Genomic DNA, 18421 nt, shown 5'->3' on the forward strand with positions numbered 1-18421 from the left:
CCTCTAAAAAGTCACCTCTCCTCCAAGAGGTCTTCCCTGACTAAGTCCTCATTTTCCCATCCACCCCTGATAAGATATCTTATCATTAGATAAGCTTAATGATCTAAGCTTATCATCATTTAAGCTTAGATGATGCTTAAAGTATCATCTAAGCACTTTGATACCCTAGCACTCTGGTTATGTCCTTAATCTCATTTAACTTCCCGTATTTTTATTTTTTCTTAAATGGTATTTGTTAAGCACTTACTGTGTGCCAGGCACTGTACTAAGAACTGAGGTAAATGCAAGATAAAGGGGTTGGGCACAGTCCCTGTCCCACAAAGGGCTTGCAGTCTTTTATGGCATTTGTTATGCGCTTACTATGTGCCAAGCACTGTTCTAAGCAGTGGGGTAGATACTAAATAATCAGCTTAGACACAGCCCCTGTCCCTCATGGGGCTCACTGTCTCAATCCCCGTTTTACAGATGAGGCACAGAGAAGTGACTTGTGACGAGGGACTTGTCCAGGGTCACACAGCAAGCAAGTGGCAGAGCTGGGATTAGGTCCTCTGAACCGGTCGGTCGATCAGTGGTGTTGAGTGCTTACGGAGTGCAGAGCACTGTACTAAGCGCTTGAGAGAGTCCAGTCCAACGAATGCATTCCCTGCCCACGAGCTTTCAGTCATTGTTGGTGTGCAGTGGTGACCAACTTTGTCAGTTAATCATATTTATTGAGCACTCACTGTGTGCAGAGCAATGTACTAAGCACTTGGGAGAGTACAATATAAGAACCCCCCCCCCCACGCCCAGCGGCAGGCAGGACTTTGGGGATCAGGCGGAGGGTTTAGCGGCAGAGGGGTGTGCGCTCGGAAAGGTGGCCGGCTCCCATCGAGTCCCCTGGGTCAGTGGCCCTGGCTTGGGAGAGGCAGCCCTTGATCGGCGGGGCAGCCAAAACACATTTCCTTTTTCGGTATTCATTCATTCAGTTGCATTTATTGAGCACTTACTGTGTGCAGAGCACTGTACTAAGCGCAGCGCTTGGAAAGTACGATTCGGCAACAGAGACAATCCCTACCCAACAATGGGCTCACAGTCTAGAAGGGGGAGACAGACAACAAAACAAGTAGATGGGCATCAATGGCATCATTGGCCGGCCAGCCAGAAGTCATCTGGAGGACTACAACCCCAAGTCCAGCTGTTGTCTCCCAGGCTGTTGCCTCCCCCACCGCTGTTCTTGACGGGGGTGCCTAGTGGTGCTTCCTAGAAGATAGCCCATGTTTCATTTTGTTGCCCAGGGCTCCCTTCCGGTCAAGCTGGATGCTCGGACGCCTCAGAATTGGGGCAGACAAATCTCTCTCCTTTTTAAAAAATGTTCTTTGTTAAGTGCTTACTGAGTGCCAGAGTCGAATCAAGATCATCAGGCCCCACATGGGGCTCACAGCCTCAGTCAGTTTTATTTACTGAGTGCTTACTGTGTGCAGAGCACTGTACTAAGCGCTTGGGAGAGTAGAGTGTAAAAATATAGCGCACATTCCCCACCCACAACGAGCTTACAGAATAGGGAGGAGAAGTAAGTTGGAGGGAGAACAGGTCTCGAATCCCCATTTTGCCGATGAGGGAACTGAGGCATGGAGACTTATCCCAAGTCAGACAGCAGACAGGTGGTGGAGCCGGGATTAGAACCCAGATCCTTCTGACTCCCCGGCCCACACTCTGTCCACTAGACCGTGCTGCTTCTCGCTTCTGACTCCTTTAGAAAGTTACCTCCGAGGGGACCCCGTTTGACCAGTTAGAGCAACTACTAAAGATATGTGGGGTGGGGGGTGAACCATTCAGAACAAATTTAGAGACTTCACCACCTTGAAAACTGTACTGGGTGCTTCCCCCAACCCCCCAACGAATTTCCGTGTATGGGGATTTTAAAATACCTGACATCTTTCTGGCAGTTCTCCGTGGGGGAGTAGCCAGGTCGGTGCTGATCTGCCTCCCAAAGTGAAAATGAGATCCCCTCGCCTTGGGGAGTTTGGCACTGGAATGGGGGGTGACAAATTAGCGCCCAAGATGAACCAAACGTAGTTCCTCTCTAACTTATTTGCAAAAAGTCAGAGGGACCTCCAAACCTCCAAGACGTTGATCTTGAACGAAACTCAGGCGCCTAATGAACTTTGGGTGTGGGACGTGCATGTGAGTGGCTGTCAGGAATGGGTACGTTGCCACCCTCCTGGTCAGACATCTTTGCAGGGTCCTTTGGGTGCGTGTCCCTCTCTTAAAATACCCACTGCCCCCCTGCCCGTCCCTCCCCACCAGCGGATTCCTCTAAGACGGACCAATTGAGGAGCCGCACCTTAAAATTATTGATTCATATCGACGTCTGTTTCCCCCTCTAGATTGCAAGCTAGTTGTGGACTGAGAATGTGTCCGTTTATTGTCGTATTGTGCTCTCCCAAGCGCTTAGTACAGTGCTCTGCACACAGTAAGCCATGGGGCTCGTACAGGGAGGGCAGGGCATTGGTTCACTCCGGGCTAGGGCCAATTTGTCCGGTGCTAGAGGACAACACCTTTTGTTTTTGAAGCACAGAGTTTTTCATCCCGCTCCATTTCACACTGCAACATCCAGCTCATCCCAGCTGGACTACATCCGCCACCGTAAAAATTCCCTTCTCCGCTGAATTTCCATCCCGAGTACTCAGATGAGAAGCATAAGGAATTTTGCCATTGTTCCCGAGGCCTCGGCAGTATGGCGAGACCCACTGGCTTTCTACAAGACGTTTTTGGAAATGAGGAGGAAGGAATATTTATGTGGGCCAAGGAGCATAATCCCGGATGCGCATTCTTGGGTGTTGGGCAGAGAGGGGAAGAAAAGAGCAAGGGGATCTCTGACCTTCTGAGGAGGAAAAAGGATTGTTTCCTCTATGCCATTTTTTAAGAGCTTGCCAAGTGCCAAGCTAGATCCAAGATAATCCCATCATTCACCGTGTCCATTCCCCCCGGGCCCTCACCAAGCGAGAGCTGTGTCAGAATTAATTGGAGCAGAAGCAGGGCTTAGTGGAAAGAGCCCGTGCCTGGGAGTCAGAGCACCTGGGTTCTGATCCCGGTTCCGGCAATTGCCTTGGCTAATTACCTTAGAATTACTAATCAGGAAGCACAATAAGGACTATGTAGCATAGTAAGCACAAAACAAATACCGTCGTTATTGTCAGTATTATTACCATGGGCAAGTGATATCACTATGGGATTTAATTCTCTCCCTCTGATGTCGACTGTGAGCTCCATGTGGGACGGGGCCTGTCTGGCGTGATTATCTCATATCTACCCCAGTGCTTAGTATAGTGTGGGTCACGTCCTAAAGCGTTTAGTGTTTCTTCTCCCTTCCCCTCCTGTTCATGATAATTGTCACTGTAAAAGAAAGGGTGAGCAAGCACCCCCCCCCCTTTCCCAGTTGAGGGGGCGGCAGCCAGGAGAGGGTAGTTGACTCGCCCGATGTCCTGTGGCAGGGAGGTGACAGATCCGGGACTAGAACTCAGGTCTCCTGGATGGGGGCTCTTTCCATTAAGCCACCCAGCACTCTTTCTTCTTTTTAGAATTGGTTTCTGTGTTCCCAGAGAACGAGATCGGCTGGCTTGGTCTACCTAAATAGGAACGCAGAGCTTCTGGCATCATGGTTACATGGTCTATCTGGTAATGGGTCCGTCGCCTCTCTGTCAATTTGGAGATTTAACATTTTAGCTGTAATGACATTTTGGAGTCTGTGGAAGAAAACTTCCCGGACTCTGCGTTGTGTTCAAAAAAGAGTACGTCAGAGACAGGTTTATTGCTACTAGCGCTTCTTCTAGAGAGCGGTAATCAATTTGTCTCTGACGTAGCCTTTTTTGAACACAACACAGAGTCCGGGAAGTTTTCTTCTACGATTCCCTTTAGTTGAATTAGGGAGAAGGAAGATCGGGTACCCCATGCAGAAGCCATCTTTATTCCTGCTCTTAAGCGTGAAAACAGTGACGAGCCACAAGAAGACCAAGAGCTCACAGGTGTTTGGTTCTCGCCCGTGTCTGTGTTCTGAGTTTCCAAACATTCAAATTGGAAAGAGATGAGAGACCCTTTGGAGACCTCCCGAGGAGCTCACTTGAAACCATTCAGAAAAATGTGAACTTCCGAGTTGTGAAGCGGGTCAGTGCTTTCTCTTTTGAGGCTCTGTAAATTGGGTTGACGCTTGGCTTTGAAATAATTGTGGTACTTGCTGAGCTCGTACTGTGTGCCTAGCACTGTACTAAGTCCTGGAGTAGGTGCAAGTTCATCGGGTTAGACACAGAGACCCTATCCCACTTGGAGCTCACGGTAGGAGGGAGTAGGATTTAATCCCTATTTTATAGATGAGGTGACTGAGACCCAGAGAAGTTAAAGCGACTTGCCCAAAGTCACCTAGCAGACAAGTAGTGAGGGCAGGATTAAAACACAGGTCCTTGGACTCCCAGGCCCGGGTGCTTTCCGCTAGGCCATACTGCTCAGAATGGTTTCCCTCGAAACCCCAAAGGGGGCATCTGTTGTTGGGCTTGGGGCAGGGACACGGTTCCCCACCGCCGTCCCTTGGTGGGTCTGTGCGGTGCCGACTGGGGTTAAAGGGGACCGGGAGAGACTCCCCGGGGCGATGTGGTGAGCCTCCGAGGCCCGCTTCTGTCCCGGGAGCCCAGGTGGTGGTTGCGATGCCCCTTGGCCAAGGGATGGAACTCCCTCCCTGGGCAGTGAGGGGCAGGGAGCCACAGAACCGCTCGGGCCAAAGGTTGCCTGCCGGCGTCCTCCCGGGACCTCCCCAGTTTTCCCGAGCTGGGAACCTGGGTCCTTGGACATCGTCCAGGGGAGGTGGTAGCTTTCTCACCCACTTCCTGCCTCTGGCTTGGAACACCCTCCCTCCCTTTTCATACCCAACCAACAGTGGCTCTCCCCACCTTCAAAGCCTTATTGAAGGCACATCTCCTTCAAGAGGCCTTCCCCAACAAGGCCCTCATTTCCCCTTCGCCCACTCCCTTCTGTGTCACCTTGACTTTCTCCCTTTATTCATCTCCCACCCTAATCCCCAGCATTTATGTAGATATCAGTAATTTTAATTACTTCTGTTTATGTCCAGCTCCCCCTCTAGACTCTAAGCTCCTTGTGGGCGGGGACTGTGTCTGTTATATTGTTGTACTGTATCCTCCCAAGTGCTTATCACAGTATTCTGCACACAATAAGCACTCCATATAGAGGATTGACTGACTGACTCCCACTAGTCCCACGTGAGTAGCCTGTGGCTTCCAGGCACAGCGATGGGCCAGATTCATGTGCCCCGAGGGACTCGGTGGGGGCTGCCCCCCTCTGTCTCGGGGGCAGGAAGGTCGGGATCCTGAATCCTGGGCCACTGGCCCCCACCCGAGAGGCACGTGTTGTCACCAGGTCAAGGGGTGCATCAAGGCCTCGGGGCTCTCGGTGCTTTTCGGGAGCTGACCATCCTCTGGGTGGCCTGGCCCGACGCCTTGACCATCAGCCCTCCGACTCCCCCGCTTCTGGAAGCTCCCTGTCCCTAACTCCGGGCCGAGATTTGCCTGGAGAAAAGGGTGAGACTGTTGTGAGGTGAGGTTTTCGGACGCCCCGAGCATCCCTTTGGCCCACTTTCTCTCCCCATCCCCTACCACCATGGAGCACGGAGGAAGCCCGATCATCTCGGCCCCCACGGTCGGGGAACCCGCGCCTCACGGCCTGTGTTTTTGGGTTAAAGGAAGACGTGGATGCTTTTATGAAGAAGCCCGGGAACGAGACGGCCGACGTGGTCCTCAAGAAGTTGGATGAGCAGTATCAGAAGTATAAGTTTATGGAACTAAACCTCGCTCAGAAGAAAAGAAGGTAAGCCGCTGGATCACTCCGGGAACGGGGGTTGGTGCTGGAAAGGGAAGCCGTCTCATCGGCCGCTGAATTTAGCGAGCATTAGAAGGTGGCGCCGAAGAGGTGAGAGGCCGGCTGCTTTCCTTCCGACAGTTGTTTGGATCAGGAGGCTCCGACGGTCCGGGGACAGGAGGCAGGAGGCCGGCTGGGGACCCTTCATATCTAGGCCGTCTGCCGCTCTGAGGCCCGGCACCGTGACCCGCCTTTGGGTTTGAAACGGTGGAACTTCGAGACCTCGAACCTCCCCCTCCTCTCCATTCCATTTTGGAATGCGTCCTGGAGTAGAACGTCAGACGTCTCCTCTGAAGCTCTGGTTTTTCCGGGGGTACTCGTTTCAAACGTCCCGTGCGATAGCGAGCCTCGAAGTCGCTTGGTTGCGTGAAGGAAATCCCATTGACATCCCCAACTTGACGGGGCAGGGGAGGTGCCCTCCCGGGTCAGTTTGTCCACCCCCAGTCCTCTGAGCCCGAAGGACGAGAGTTTGGTCACGGGGCCGGGTAGGCGGGGGCGAGATTGGGCCTTAGTTGGCAAGACACTCATCTTTCATTTTTTCCTCTGCAGGCTAAAGAGTCAGATCCCCGAAATCAAGCAGACGTTAGAAATATTAAAATATATGCAGAAGAAAAAGGTAAGCACACTTGGGGTTACTCGGCCATTCTGAATCGTTTTGCGGCTTTTCCGTGGACTCGCTGGAGTACAGAGGGTTGGTTTGGCCTTAAAGCTTGCCCTTGGACGGAGACCCAGCACAAATCTGTTGATGTCTAGTGCCATCGAGTTGTGTTTCCAACCCATGGCGACTCCATGGACACGTCTTCTACAGAATGTCCCATTTTCATCAATAGTTGTTCTCGTGTCATCCGTAGAGTCTACCGACAGAGGTGTGCAGGGTTAGAAGAATCAGTGTCCTTAGTTTCTGGGATGAAGCGTCTTTTTTTTTTTCCCCTTTCCCTGAAATGAGCCAAAATTGATTGAAGAGTACCTCATAAGGTGGCTTTCAGGGCCGTCTGGGACCTGATTACGGTATATGTTAAGCTCACTGTACACCAAGCACTCTTTTTAAGTGCTGGGGTAGATAGAGGATTATCAGTTTGGGCACAGTCCACATCCTGCTTGGGGCTTACAGGATGTCTAGACAGGAGGGAGTAGGATTTAATCCCCATTTTACAGATGAGGAAACTGAGGCACAGAGAAGCTAAGTGACTTGCCTAAGGCCACACAGCAGACAAGTGGCTGAGCCAGGATTAGATTTCTGGTCCTCTGACTCTGAGACCTGTGATCTTTCCACTAGACCACACTGCTTCCCTTTGTCAGACACATTATCTTCGACTCATCTCTCTAATACATGGTCACCAAATCTTGTAAATTCAACCTTCACAAAAATTAGCCCTTTCCTCTTCATCCAAACTGCTGCCACATTAATCTAAGCATTCATCCAGTCCCGGCTCAATTCCCACATCAGTCTCTTTGCTGATGTCACTGCTTTCTGTAGTAATAGTATTTATTAGCACTTACTGCGTGCAGAGCATTGCACTTAAGCCCTGGGAGAAAATACACTGATGGAAATTAACAAGGTCTCTGTCCCTCATGGGACTCACTGTCTCCTACCTCTCCCAATTCTAGTCCATATTTCACTCTGCTGCCCAGCTCACTTTTCTACAAGAACATTCATTCCATGTTTCCCCACGCTTCAGGAACCCCCAGTGGTTGCCCATCCACCGCAGTGTCTAACAGAAACTCCTCACCGTAGGCTTTAAAGCACTAGTCACCTTGTCGCCTCCTACCTCACCTGGCTGCTCTCTTACTATAACCCAGCCTGCACGCTTCGCTCCTCTAATGCCAACCTACTCACCAGCCCTCGCCCGTGTCCTGCCTCTGGCCGGGAATTCCCTCACCCTTCATAACTGACAGATGATCACCCCACCTTCAAAGTAGTATTGGAGGCACCTCTCCTCCAATTTTCCTTCCCTGACTGAGCCATTTCTTCTCCAAGCCCCTCTGCATCACCCTTGCCTTTGGATTTGCACCCTATATTCAGCCCACACTCAGCCCTTCAGCACTTATGGACATATCTGCAACATATATTTCAGTGTCTCTCTCCCCCTCTAGACTGTAAACTCATTATGGCCAGGGAATGTATCTGTCATCTCTGTTATGTTGTATTCTCCCAAGCGCTTAGTGTAATAATCATAACTGTGATATTCATTAAGCGCTTCCTATGTGCCAGACACTTTATTAAGCACTGGGGTAAGTACACAGAAATCAAGTTGGACACAGTCCTTGTCCCATATGGGACTCACAGTCTTGCACCCCATTTTACAGATAAGGTAAGTGAAGCCCAAAGAAGTCAAGTGACAGAGCTGGGAGTAGAGCCCAGGTTCTTCTGAGTCCCTTACTCTGTTTAGGTCACATGCTGTGCACACAGTAAGTGCTCAATAAATATGATTGATTATGTGTTGGTCCCATCTTAGTGACCTTCTGAAGTGGCAACAGGTTGTTTTTGTGTTGCGGACAGACCCCAATTAAAAAAATAGGCCGGTGTAAAAGGGGATTTGGCGCGGTTCACATTGGTGAAACAGTGCAGAGCCTCAACCCATTGGATATTCCATGCCCCATCTTGTCTTTCAGTCTGTGGTTGCAGTTCGCGTGTGTGTGTGTGAGAGAGAGAGAGACAGACAGATACGGGGGTAGGGAGGTGGGGTGGGCTGTGAGAAAGAGAAACTTGAGTCCAGGAGAGCGGATACCAGAGAGGCAGGATTGAATGAGCCTGAGAGATCCATCATCGTTGGGGGTGAGGGTGGGCTCTTGGAATTTATTTGAACGGATGTCAGCTGGCCGTCAGCTGACTTGGATTCCTGAGACTTGGAGTCTCTTCGTGAGGTCTGTATCCCCAGCCGGTGGGCACCACCGACTCCCAATCTCCTGGTCCTTGTCACCCTTCAGGAATCGACGGATGCGTTGGAGACCAGGTTCCTGCTGGCAGACAACCTCTACTGCAAAGCTTCGGTTCCTCCGACGGACAAAGTGTGCCTGTGGTTGGGGGTGAGTGGCATCCAGGGTCACCCTCTGGGTGCCTCACCTCTCTCTCCCTGCCTCATCGTCGTCCCCTGCAGCGATGTCCTCAGGAGAACCGGGTGGAGATGGAGACCATCGCCCCAGGGGGTGGCCGCGGAGAACGCAGAAGTCTCCTCGCCTGGGTCGATGCCGCCTTGTCCTCTAAAGGAGGATCTAACCATCAATCGTTGGCTAGCGCAGAGGCAACAGAGAGCAGAAAGATTGGCTTGAAGGAAAATCGGGGGTCTCCTTAGACCGTGGGATCCTAAGATGTTGTGAGGATAGGACCTTCCCTGTCCTCTTTGCTGACGGCTGACCTGCGGTCGTGGTGGGTCTTAGATTGGAATAGACAGTCGGGTGCATCGGATCCCCCTTCCAGTTGTCCCAGAGCTCGGGCAGGGGGCACCATGGGGATGCCGGTCATAATCGGCCACGGGTGGAGTTTATTCGCCAGGGAGGGGGGAGGAAAGGACTGAGGGAAGCAGAGCCACATTCGTAGTAGAGTGTAGGCCTTCGGGACTGTGGCGGGCCCCTGGTCACGTCCTCCCCTCTCTGGGACATTGACCTGCAAACCTCTGTGCCCGTTAGAAGTCTTCCGGAGGCACCCCTGGCCCGCCCAGAGGCTCTGAGAGTCCCCAGTATTTGGTCCCCGTGGCCTCATTCCATCCCAGACCATGGAAGGGGCACAAGACTCTCTGGGGCCATCCGGCAACGCTTGGCACCCAGAGGCTAAACGGGGGAGCCGAGGGGTCGGGTCCTCTTCTCTGGCAGAACTACTGACTGGCCCCAAACTCTCTCCCTCTCTGCCATTTTGTGTCTCCTCCTGCCTTCAGGACAGCTCTACTCATTTCCCCCACGGGCACCTCAGACATCCCTTGTCTTCCTCCCGACCTTACCATCACTCCAGACCGATACCACTGCCTTCCCTATCTCTTATACCTGTAACCTAGGGGTCATCCTCTCCTCATCTCTCTCACTCGTCCTGCACCATCAGCCCATTACCGAATCCTAGAATCCCGCCCCTCCTCCTCCATCCAGACTGTTCTGGGCTGATTTTCTTAAAAGAAAAAAAAAAGCCACTCCATCTCTCCCCGCTCGTCAGGAAGCTCCAGGAGTTGCCCATCCACATTAAACAGAAACTCTCCTCCTGTTAGAATTTGCTCCTCTCACTCTGGTCTTTCCTGTCACTGATCCCCTCCCCTCTGTCCTGGAACTCCTTCCCCCTTCAGAACTAACAGGACCGTCGCTCTCCACACCTTCAAAACTTTTTGAAAAGCCCATCTCCTCCGAGAGGCCTTCCCTGATTAAGCCCTTCTATTTCACCTGGGGACTTGGGTCTGTACCCTGTAAGCGCTTGCTGTTCACCCCTACGCACTTAGTCCTTAAGGACCTCGGCTTTTACCCTGTCACGTCCCCTCTCTGTCCAGTATCGGAGTGTCCCTCTCCCCCTCTAGGCTGTAAGCCGTTTCCGGGGAGAGGTAGCACGTACCGACTCGGTGGTTTCGTCCTCTCCCAAGGACCTGGTTACAGTGCTTTGCCCACAGTGAGTGCTTGCTAAAGATCACTGATGGGGCGACTGTAAGGGTTGAGTAGGGAGCTCGGGGAGTACTCCGGAAGGTGACCTGCAATAATAATAATGGGATTCGTTAATTGCCTAGTATGTGCCAGGCGCTGTACTAAGAGCTCACGGGGAAACATCTCCCACCAGGCGAACGTGATGCTGGAATACGACATCGACGAAGCCCAAGCACTGCTCGAGAAGAATCTCTCCACGGCCACGAGAAACCTCGACTCTTTAGAAGAAGACCTAGACTTTCTTCGGGATCAGTTCACCACCACAGAAGTCAGTATCCTTTCTAGAAAGAGAGGCTATCCCTCCGTGGGGGTTATTGCGTCGTGAGCGTGGTCACCGTCACCAAGACGAGGATCCGTTGTCGCCCACGACTCCTCCGGAGCAAGGTGTTTCGGTCCATTGTATCTATGGAGTGTTTTTCTGTGTGCTGAGCAGCATGCTGAGTGCTAGGCAAACCCATTCCCTGCCCTCAGTTGTTCACTTGTGGTTTAGTTTTTCAGAGAGGATTTGCTCTTCCTCTGTCTTGGGTCCCTCTGACTTGACCTTTAGGCACAAGTGGGTGAGAAAGGGGGAGAGAGAGACATTTCTGACGTGTGCCACATCCATCATGGGTGTCATTTCTGACATGTCTTATTTGTGAAAAATTGCCATTTCTGAAATGTCACTGCCTTTTCCTCTGGTGTGGGAGGCATTTTCTGATGTGTCATACACACCATATCTGATGTGTTGGCAGCATGCTTTTCTGGCATGGGTGTCATTTCTAACATGCCTGTCATTTATGATGTGTCACTTTTAACATGTTAGGTGTTTTTTTCTGGGTGTGGAAACTTTTTTTGATTCCTGTCATTTCTGATGTGCCATTTCCAATGTGTCGCAGAGCCTTTTTTGGGTGTGGGGTAGCCTTTTTCTAATGTAAGTCATTTCTGACACACGTCATTTCTGACGTGTCACAGAGCTGGTGGTCTTTTTCTATTGCAAGTCATTTTGGACACACACACATTTCTGATGTGTTGCAGAGCTATGGCCCTTTTGTAATGCATTGTCATCTCTGATGTGTGTCATTTCTGACATGTCAGGGCTGGTGGCCTTTTTCTAATGCATGTCATTTCAGACATGCATGTCATTTCTGACAGGGCGCAGAGCTTTTTCCTAACGTCATTTGTGATGTGTGTCTTTCTGATGTGTCACGGAGCTGGCGGTCCTTTCTCTAATGCATGTCATTTCCGACAGGTCATGATGGTTTTTCCTAACACGTCATTTCAGACATGTCACTTTTGACATGTCACAGCTTTTTCTAACATGCCATTTCTGCCATGTGTCATGGTTTGGGGGCTGTTTGCTAAAGCATGTCATTTCTCACGTCAGATGTTATTTTTCTAAACGTCATTTTTGACACACATGCCATTTCTGACGTGTCAGATGATGGTCCTTTTTTCTAACGTGTCTTTTCTGACGTGTGTCATTTTTGACGTGTCACAGCTTTTTCCAGCATGTCATTTCTGACGTGTGCCATTTTCCATGTGTCATGGATTGGGGGCTGTTTTGTAATGCATGTCATTTCTGACGTCAGATGGTGTCCTTTTTCTAACGTCATTTTTGATGTGTCATGGATTGGGGGCATGTCATCTCTGATGTGTGTCATTTCTGACAGGTCAGAGCTGGTGGCCTTTTTCTAATGCATGTCATTTCAGACGTGTGTCATTTCTCACGTCACAGAGCCTTTTCTAACGTCATTTCTAACGTGAGTCTTTCTGACGTGTCATGGAGCTGGTGGTCCTTTTTTCCAATATATGTCATTTCAGACACACGTCATTTCAGACACATGTCATTTCGGACACAGGTGGTGATCCTTTTCCTATCATGTCATTTCTGATGTGCGTCACTTTTGCCACATCACGGCTTTATTCTAGCATGTCAATTCTGACATGTCAGAGCTTTTTCTAACATGCCATCTGTGACGTGTGTCTTTCTGATGTGTCATGAAGCTGGTGGTCCTTTTCTAATACATGTCATTTCTGACGCACGTCATTTCCGACGTGTCATATGATGGCCCTCTTTCTAACACGTCGTTTCTGACGTGTCATTTTTGCCATGCGTCACAGCTTTGGGGCTGTTTTCTAATGCATATCATTTCTGACACGTTAGATGTTTTCTTACGTTATTTCTGACCCACATGCCATTTCTGACATGTCAGATGGTTCCTTTTTAAAAACATGTCATTTCTGACATCTGTGCCATTTTTGACACTTCACGACCTTTTCTAGCATGTCGTTTCTGACATGGATGTCATTTACGACATTCATCGTAGATTGGGGCTTTCTAATGCATGTCATTTCTGACGTGTCAGATGCTGTTTTCCTAAACGTTATTTCTGACACACATGCCATTTCTGACGTCAGATGATGGTCCTTTTTCTAGCACATGTCGTTGCTGACGTGTCATTTGTAACATGTCACTACTTTTTCTAGCATGTCATTTCTGATGTCATGGATTGCGTCTGTTTTCTGATATGTCAGGTGTTTCTGACGTCATTTCTGACACACATGCCATCTCTGACGTGTCAGATGGTGGTCCTTTTTCTAGCACACCGTTTCTGACATGTGTGTCACTTTTGACATGTCACTACTTTTTCTAGCCTGTCATTTCTGACGTGTGTCATGGACTGCGCCTGTTTTCTAATGCCTGTCATTTCTGACATATCAGATGATGTCCTTTTTAAAGTGTCATTTCTGACATTTGTCATGGATTGGGGCATGTCATTTCTGACGTGTCATGGATTGGGGCTGTTTTCTAATGGTCCTTTTTCTAACACGTCGTTTATGACACGTCTGCCGTTTTTGAGATGCTACTTTTTCTGCCATGTGTCATTTCTGACATGTGCCATGGATGGGGGCTGTTTTCAAATGCATGTCATTTCTGACGTGTCAGATGTGCTTGGGTTTCCTAGCATGTCATTTCTGACACACATCATTTCTGACATGTCATTTCTGACATGTCAGGTGATGGTCCTTTTTCTAACACGTGTTGTTTTTGAGATGCTACCACTTTTTCTAGCATGTCATTTCTGACACGTTCATTTCTGACATGGGTCTTGGATTGGGGGGCTGTTTTCTAATGGTCCTTTCTCTAACACGTTGTTTCTGACACGTGTCATTTTTGAGATGCTACCGCTTTTTCTAACCTGTCATTTCTGACGTGTGTCTAACGTGTCAAGGAGCTGGTGGTCCTTTTCTAATGCATGTCATTTCTGACACACATGTGGGGGCATCAGCTGGAACATCAGAAATGACATGCTATAAAAGACTAGCGCGTTAAAAATGGCACCCATGTCAGAAATGGTATGTGCTAGAAAAGGGGCATCATCCGACACATGCCGTTTCTGACACACATTTCATTTTTGATGTGTTTTCTCTTGCATATAGTTTCTGACGTGTCATTTCTGACGTGGATTGGGGGCTGTTTTCTCACACGTGTCATTGCTAACGTGTGTTATTTCTGACATGTCAAAGATTGGGGGCTGTTTTGTCACTTTTGAAGTGACATGTGCTATTTTTCCTAATGTCATTTCTGACACACATTTCTGACGTCAGATGGTGGTCCTTTTTCTAACACGTCATTTCTGACGTCACTACTTTTTGTAGTATGTCATTTCTCACGTGTGTCGTGGATTGCGTTTGTTTTCTAATGCATGTCATTTCCGACATGCCAGGCGATCTTTTCTAGCATGTCATTTCTGACGTGTCATGGACTGGGGGCATGTCATTTCTGGTATGTCACAGCGCCTTCTCTAACATGTCATTTCTGACAGGTGTGCCTTTCTAAAGTGTCATGGAGCTGATCGTCCTTTCCCAATGCATGTCATTTCTGATGTTGCTATTTGTTATAGCATGTCATTTCTGACATGTGCCATGGGTTGGGTCTCTCCTAACGCATGTCATTCCTGACATGTCAGATGATGTCCTTTTCTAACATGTCATTTCTGACATATGGATTGGGGGCATGTAATTTCCGACAGGTCACAGCACCTTCTCTAGCATGCCATTTCTGACACATGTCATTTCTGACATGTCAGATGGTGGCCTTTTTCAAACACGTTTCTGACGTGTGCTGTTTGACGTGTTATTTCTGAAATGTCATGGATTGGGTCAGGTGCTAGTGGTTTCCCTAGCATGTCATTTCTGACACACATGCCATTTATGACATGTCAGGTGCTGGTCCTTTTTCTAGCACATGTCGTTTCTGACCCTTGTCGTTTTCGAGATACTACCACTTTTCTGCCATATGTCATTTGTGACGTGTCCGGTGCTGTTGGTTTTCCTAACACGTCATTTATGACACACATGCCATTTTGGACAGGTCAGATGGTCCTTTTCTAACATGTTTCTGACACACATGTTGTTTTTGACATGCTGCTGCCTTTTCTAGCATATTTCTGACATGGGTGTCATTTCTGGCGTGTCGTGGATTTGAGGCTGTTTTCTAATGTATGTCATTTCTGACGCGTCAGGTGCTGCTTATGTTCCTAGCATGTCATTTGACACATGACATTTCTAAAATGTCAGATGATGGTCCTTTTTCTAACATCATTTCTGCTGTCATGGATTGGGTCAGATGCTGTTGGTTTTCCTAGCATGTCATTTCTGACATGTCATTTCTGACGTGTCAGATGGTGGTCCTTTTTCTAACACATGTCGTTTCTGACACGGCATGTCATTTTTGAGATGCTACCACTTTTTCTGGTGTGTCATTTCCTGACGTCATATTTGGGGGGCTGTTTTCTAATGCATGTTGTTAGTGACATGTCAGATGATGGCCCTTTTCTGATGTCATTTCTGACACACATGCCATTTCTGACGTGTTAGAAAAGGGGGGCATTATCTGACACTTCAGAAATGACAAGTCAGAAATAACATGTCAGAAAAAGTAGCATCTCAAAAGTGAAACGTGTTAGAAATGACGTGCTAGAAAAGGGAGCATCATCCAACATGCCATTTCCAACACGCGTTATTTTTGACACACATTGCAGACTTTTCTAGCATGTCGATTCTGACCTGTCACTTCTTACATGTGTCATGGATTGGGGCTGTTTTCTAATGCATGTCTTTTCTGACATGTCAGATGATGGCCCTTTTTCTTGCGCATGTCATTTCTGATGTGTCATTTATGACACGTCATGGATTGAGGGCTGCCGTCTAATACATGTTATTTCTGACACATGCCACTTCTGACATGTCAGGTGATGGCCCTTTTTCCTAACGTGTCATTTCTGACATGTCATTTTTGACATGCTACTTTTACAGTGTGTCATTTCTGACGTGTCATGGATTGGGGCAACATCTCTGTGTGCCATTTCTGATGTGTCGCAGAGCTATTTCTGACGTGTGTCTTTCTAATGTGTCATGGAGCTGGCGGTCCTTTTCCAATACATGTCATTTCTGACATGTCAGATGATGGTCCTTATTGTAGCGTGTTGTTTCTGACATGTGTGTCCTTTTTGAGATGCTACCACCTTTTCGGCCGTTTGTCATTTCTGACGTGTCATGGATGGAGGGCTATTTTCTAATGCATGTCATTTCTGACATGTCATGCTGTTGGTTTCCCTCACATCATTTCTGACATGCCATTTATGACATGTCAAACGGTCCCTTTTCTAACGTGGTTTCTGACACCTGTGTCATTTTTGATATGCTACATCTTTTCTAGCATGTCATTTCTGAGATGTCATTTTCTAATGCATGTCAGTTCTGAAACATGCCATTTCTGACATGTCACATAATGGTCCCTTTTCTAACACGTTTCTGACACGTGTGTCGTTTTTGAGATGCTACCCTTTTTTTAGTGTGCCATTTCTGACATGGATCAGGGATTGGGGGGCTGTTTTCTAATGCATGTTATTTCTGACATGTCAGATGCTCTTGGTTGTCGTAACGTCATTTCTGACGCATATGTCATTTCTGACATGTCATGGGTGCGGGGCTTTTTCATGGTTCTTTTTCTAACACGTCGCTTCTGACACGTGCCATTTTTGGGATGCTACCACTTTTTCTAGTGTGCCATTTCTGACATGTCATTTCTGACATGGGTCCTGGATCTGGGGGGAGGGCTTTCTCATGGTCCTTTTCTAATGCATGTTGTTTCTGACACGTGTCATTTTTAGATGCTACCACTTTTTTTAGCATGTCATTTCTGACATGCCATTTCTGACATGGGTCATGGATTGGGGGCTGTTTTCTCATGGTCTTTTTTCTAAAATGTCATTTCTAACACACGTATTATTTTTGAGAAGCTACCACTTATTCTCGCATGTCACTGCTTACACGCCTGGCATTTCTGACACGAGTCATGGATTGGGGGGGCTGTTTTCTCATGGTCCTTTTTCTAGCACGTCGCTTCTGACCCGCATGTCATTTTTGAGATGCTACCACCTTTTCTAGTGTCATTTCTGACACACGTGCCATTTCTGACATGGGTCCTGGATTGGGGGGCTGTTGTCTCATGGTCCTTTTTCTAATATGTTTCTGACACGTTATCAAGATGCCACCATTTTTCCTAGCGTGTCATTTATTACACATGTGTTTCTCACGTGTCATTTCTGACGAGTCAATGATTGGGGGCTGTTGTCTCATGGTCCTTTTTCTGACACACATGCCATTTTTGCTGTGCTACCACTTTTTCTAGTGTCATTTCTGATGTGTTATGGATTGGGGGCTTTCTATGGTCCTTTTTCAACTTTTTATTGTCGCTTTTACAATGCTACCACTTCTTTGTAGCGTGTCATTTCTGACGTGTCATGGATTGGGGGCTGTTGTCTCATGGTCCTTTTTGTTACATATGTCGTTTTTGGCACATGTGTCGTTCTTAAGATGCCACTTCCTAGTGTGTCATTTTACACATATATTTCTGACACGCGTGTCATTACTGACGTGTCATAGATCGGGGGCTATCAATGGTTGACATGTTTCTGACACGTGTATGGTTTTCAACATGCTACCGTTTTTGAGATGCTACCACCTTTCCTAATGTGTCATTTTAGACGCATGTTGTTTTTGACGTGTCAGTTCTGGCTTGTCATGGATCGGTGGGCTCTTTTCAATGGTCCCTTTTCTAACACATGTTGTTTCTGACATGGTGTTTCTGATACGTGTCATTTCTGACGTGTTAAGGATTGGGGGGCTGTTTTCTCATGGTCCTTTTTTTGACACATTTCTGACACATTTTTACACATTTTTGACACATTCTACACGTTTCTTCACGTGTGTTGTTTTTGAGATGCTACCACATTTCCTAGTGTGTCATTTCTGGCACGTGTTTCTGACACGTGTGCCATTTCGGACATGTCTTGGATTGGCGGGCTCTTTTTATGGTCCTTTTTCTAACATATCTCTGACATGCTACCATTGTTGAGATGCTACCATTTTGTAGTGTGATATTTGTCACGTGTGTTGTTTCTGACACATGTAATTTCTGAAAAGTCATGGATCAGCGGGCTCTTTTTTATGGTTCTTTTTCTAACATGTTTCTGACACATGTGCCATTCTCAACACTACCATTTTTGAGATGGTACCACTTTTCCTAGCGTGCCATTTTACACACGTGTTGTTTTCAGCACACATGCCAGTCCGGCGTGTCACATCGGTGGGCTCTTTTCTATGGTCCTTTTTCTAACACGTAATTTCGGACATGTGTCTTTTTCAACATGCTATCATTTATGAGCTACTACCCCTTTTCTTAGCGTGTCATTTCTGATGTGTCAGAGATCGGCGGGCTCTTTGCTGTGGGCCTTTTCCTATCACATGTCATTTTGGACATGTGTGTCTTTTTCAACACACTATCGTTTATGAGATACTACCCGTTTTCCTAGCGTGTCATTTCTGACGTGTCACAGATCGCCGAGCTCTTTGCTATGGT

At 48.1% G+C, this 18421-nt stretch overlaps 1 protein-coding gene across 3 annotated transcripts in view; it reads left to right on the forward strand.

The window, feature by feature from the left end:
* Positions 1-18421, forward strand: part of VBP1 (VHL binding protein 1) — a 42004-nt gene that overhangs the window by 3179 nt on the left and 20404 nt on the right. Inside the window, exons 2-6 of one of the 3 annotated variants that reach the window (XM_029068015.2) lie at positions 5726-5850; positions 6451-6517; positions 8830-8928; positions 10649-10787; positions 12316-12401. In XM_029068015.2, coding sequence (XP_028923848.2) covers positions 5744-5850; positions 6451-6517; positions 8830-8928; positions 10649-10787; positions 12316-12386 — 483 coding nt within the window. In that variant the 5' untranslated portion in view covers positions 5726-5743 and the 3' untranslated portion in view covers positions 12387-12401. Of the gene's footprint in view, positions 1-5725; positions 5851-6450; positions 6518-8829; positions 8929-10648; positions 10788-12315; positions 12402-18421 lie in introns of those variants that run through there. The other 2 variants (XM_029068014.1, XM_029068019.2) reach the window with 2 other exon arrangements.

The sequence above is a fragment of the Ornithorhynchus anatinus genome, chromosome 6 (assembly GCF_004115215.2).
Source record: "Ornithorhynchus anatinus isolate Pmale09 chromosome 6, mOrnAna1.pri.v4, whole genome shotgun sequence".
NCBI classification, from domain to species: domain Eukaryota; kingdom Metazoa; phylum Chordata; class Mammalia; order Monotremata; family Ornithorhynchidae; genus Ornithorhynchus; species Ornithorhynchus anatinus.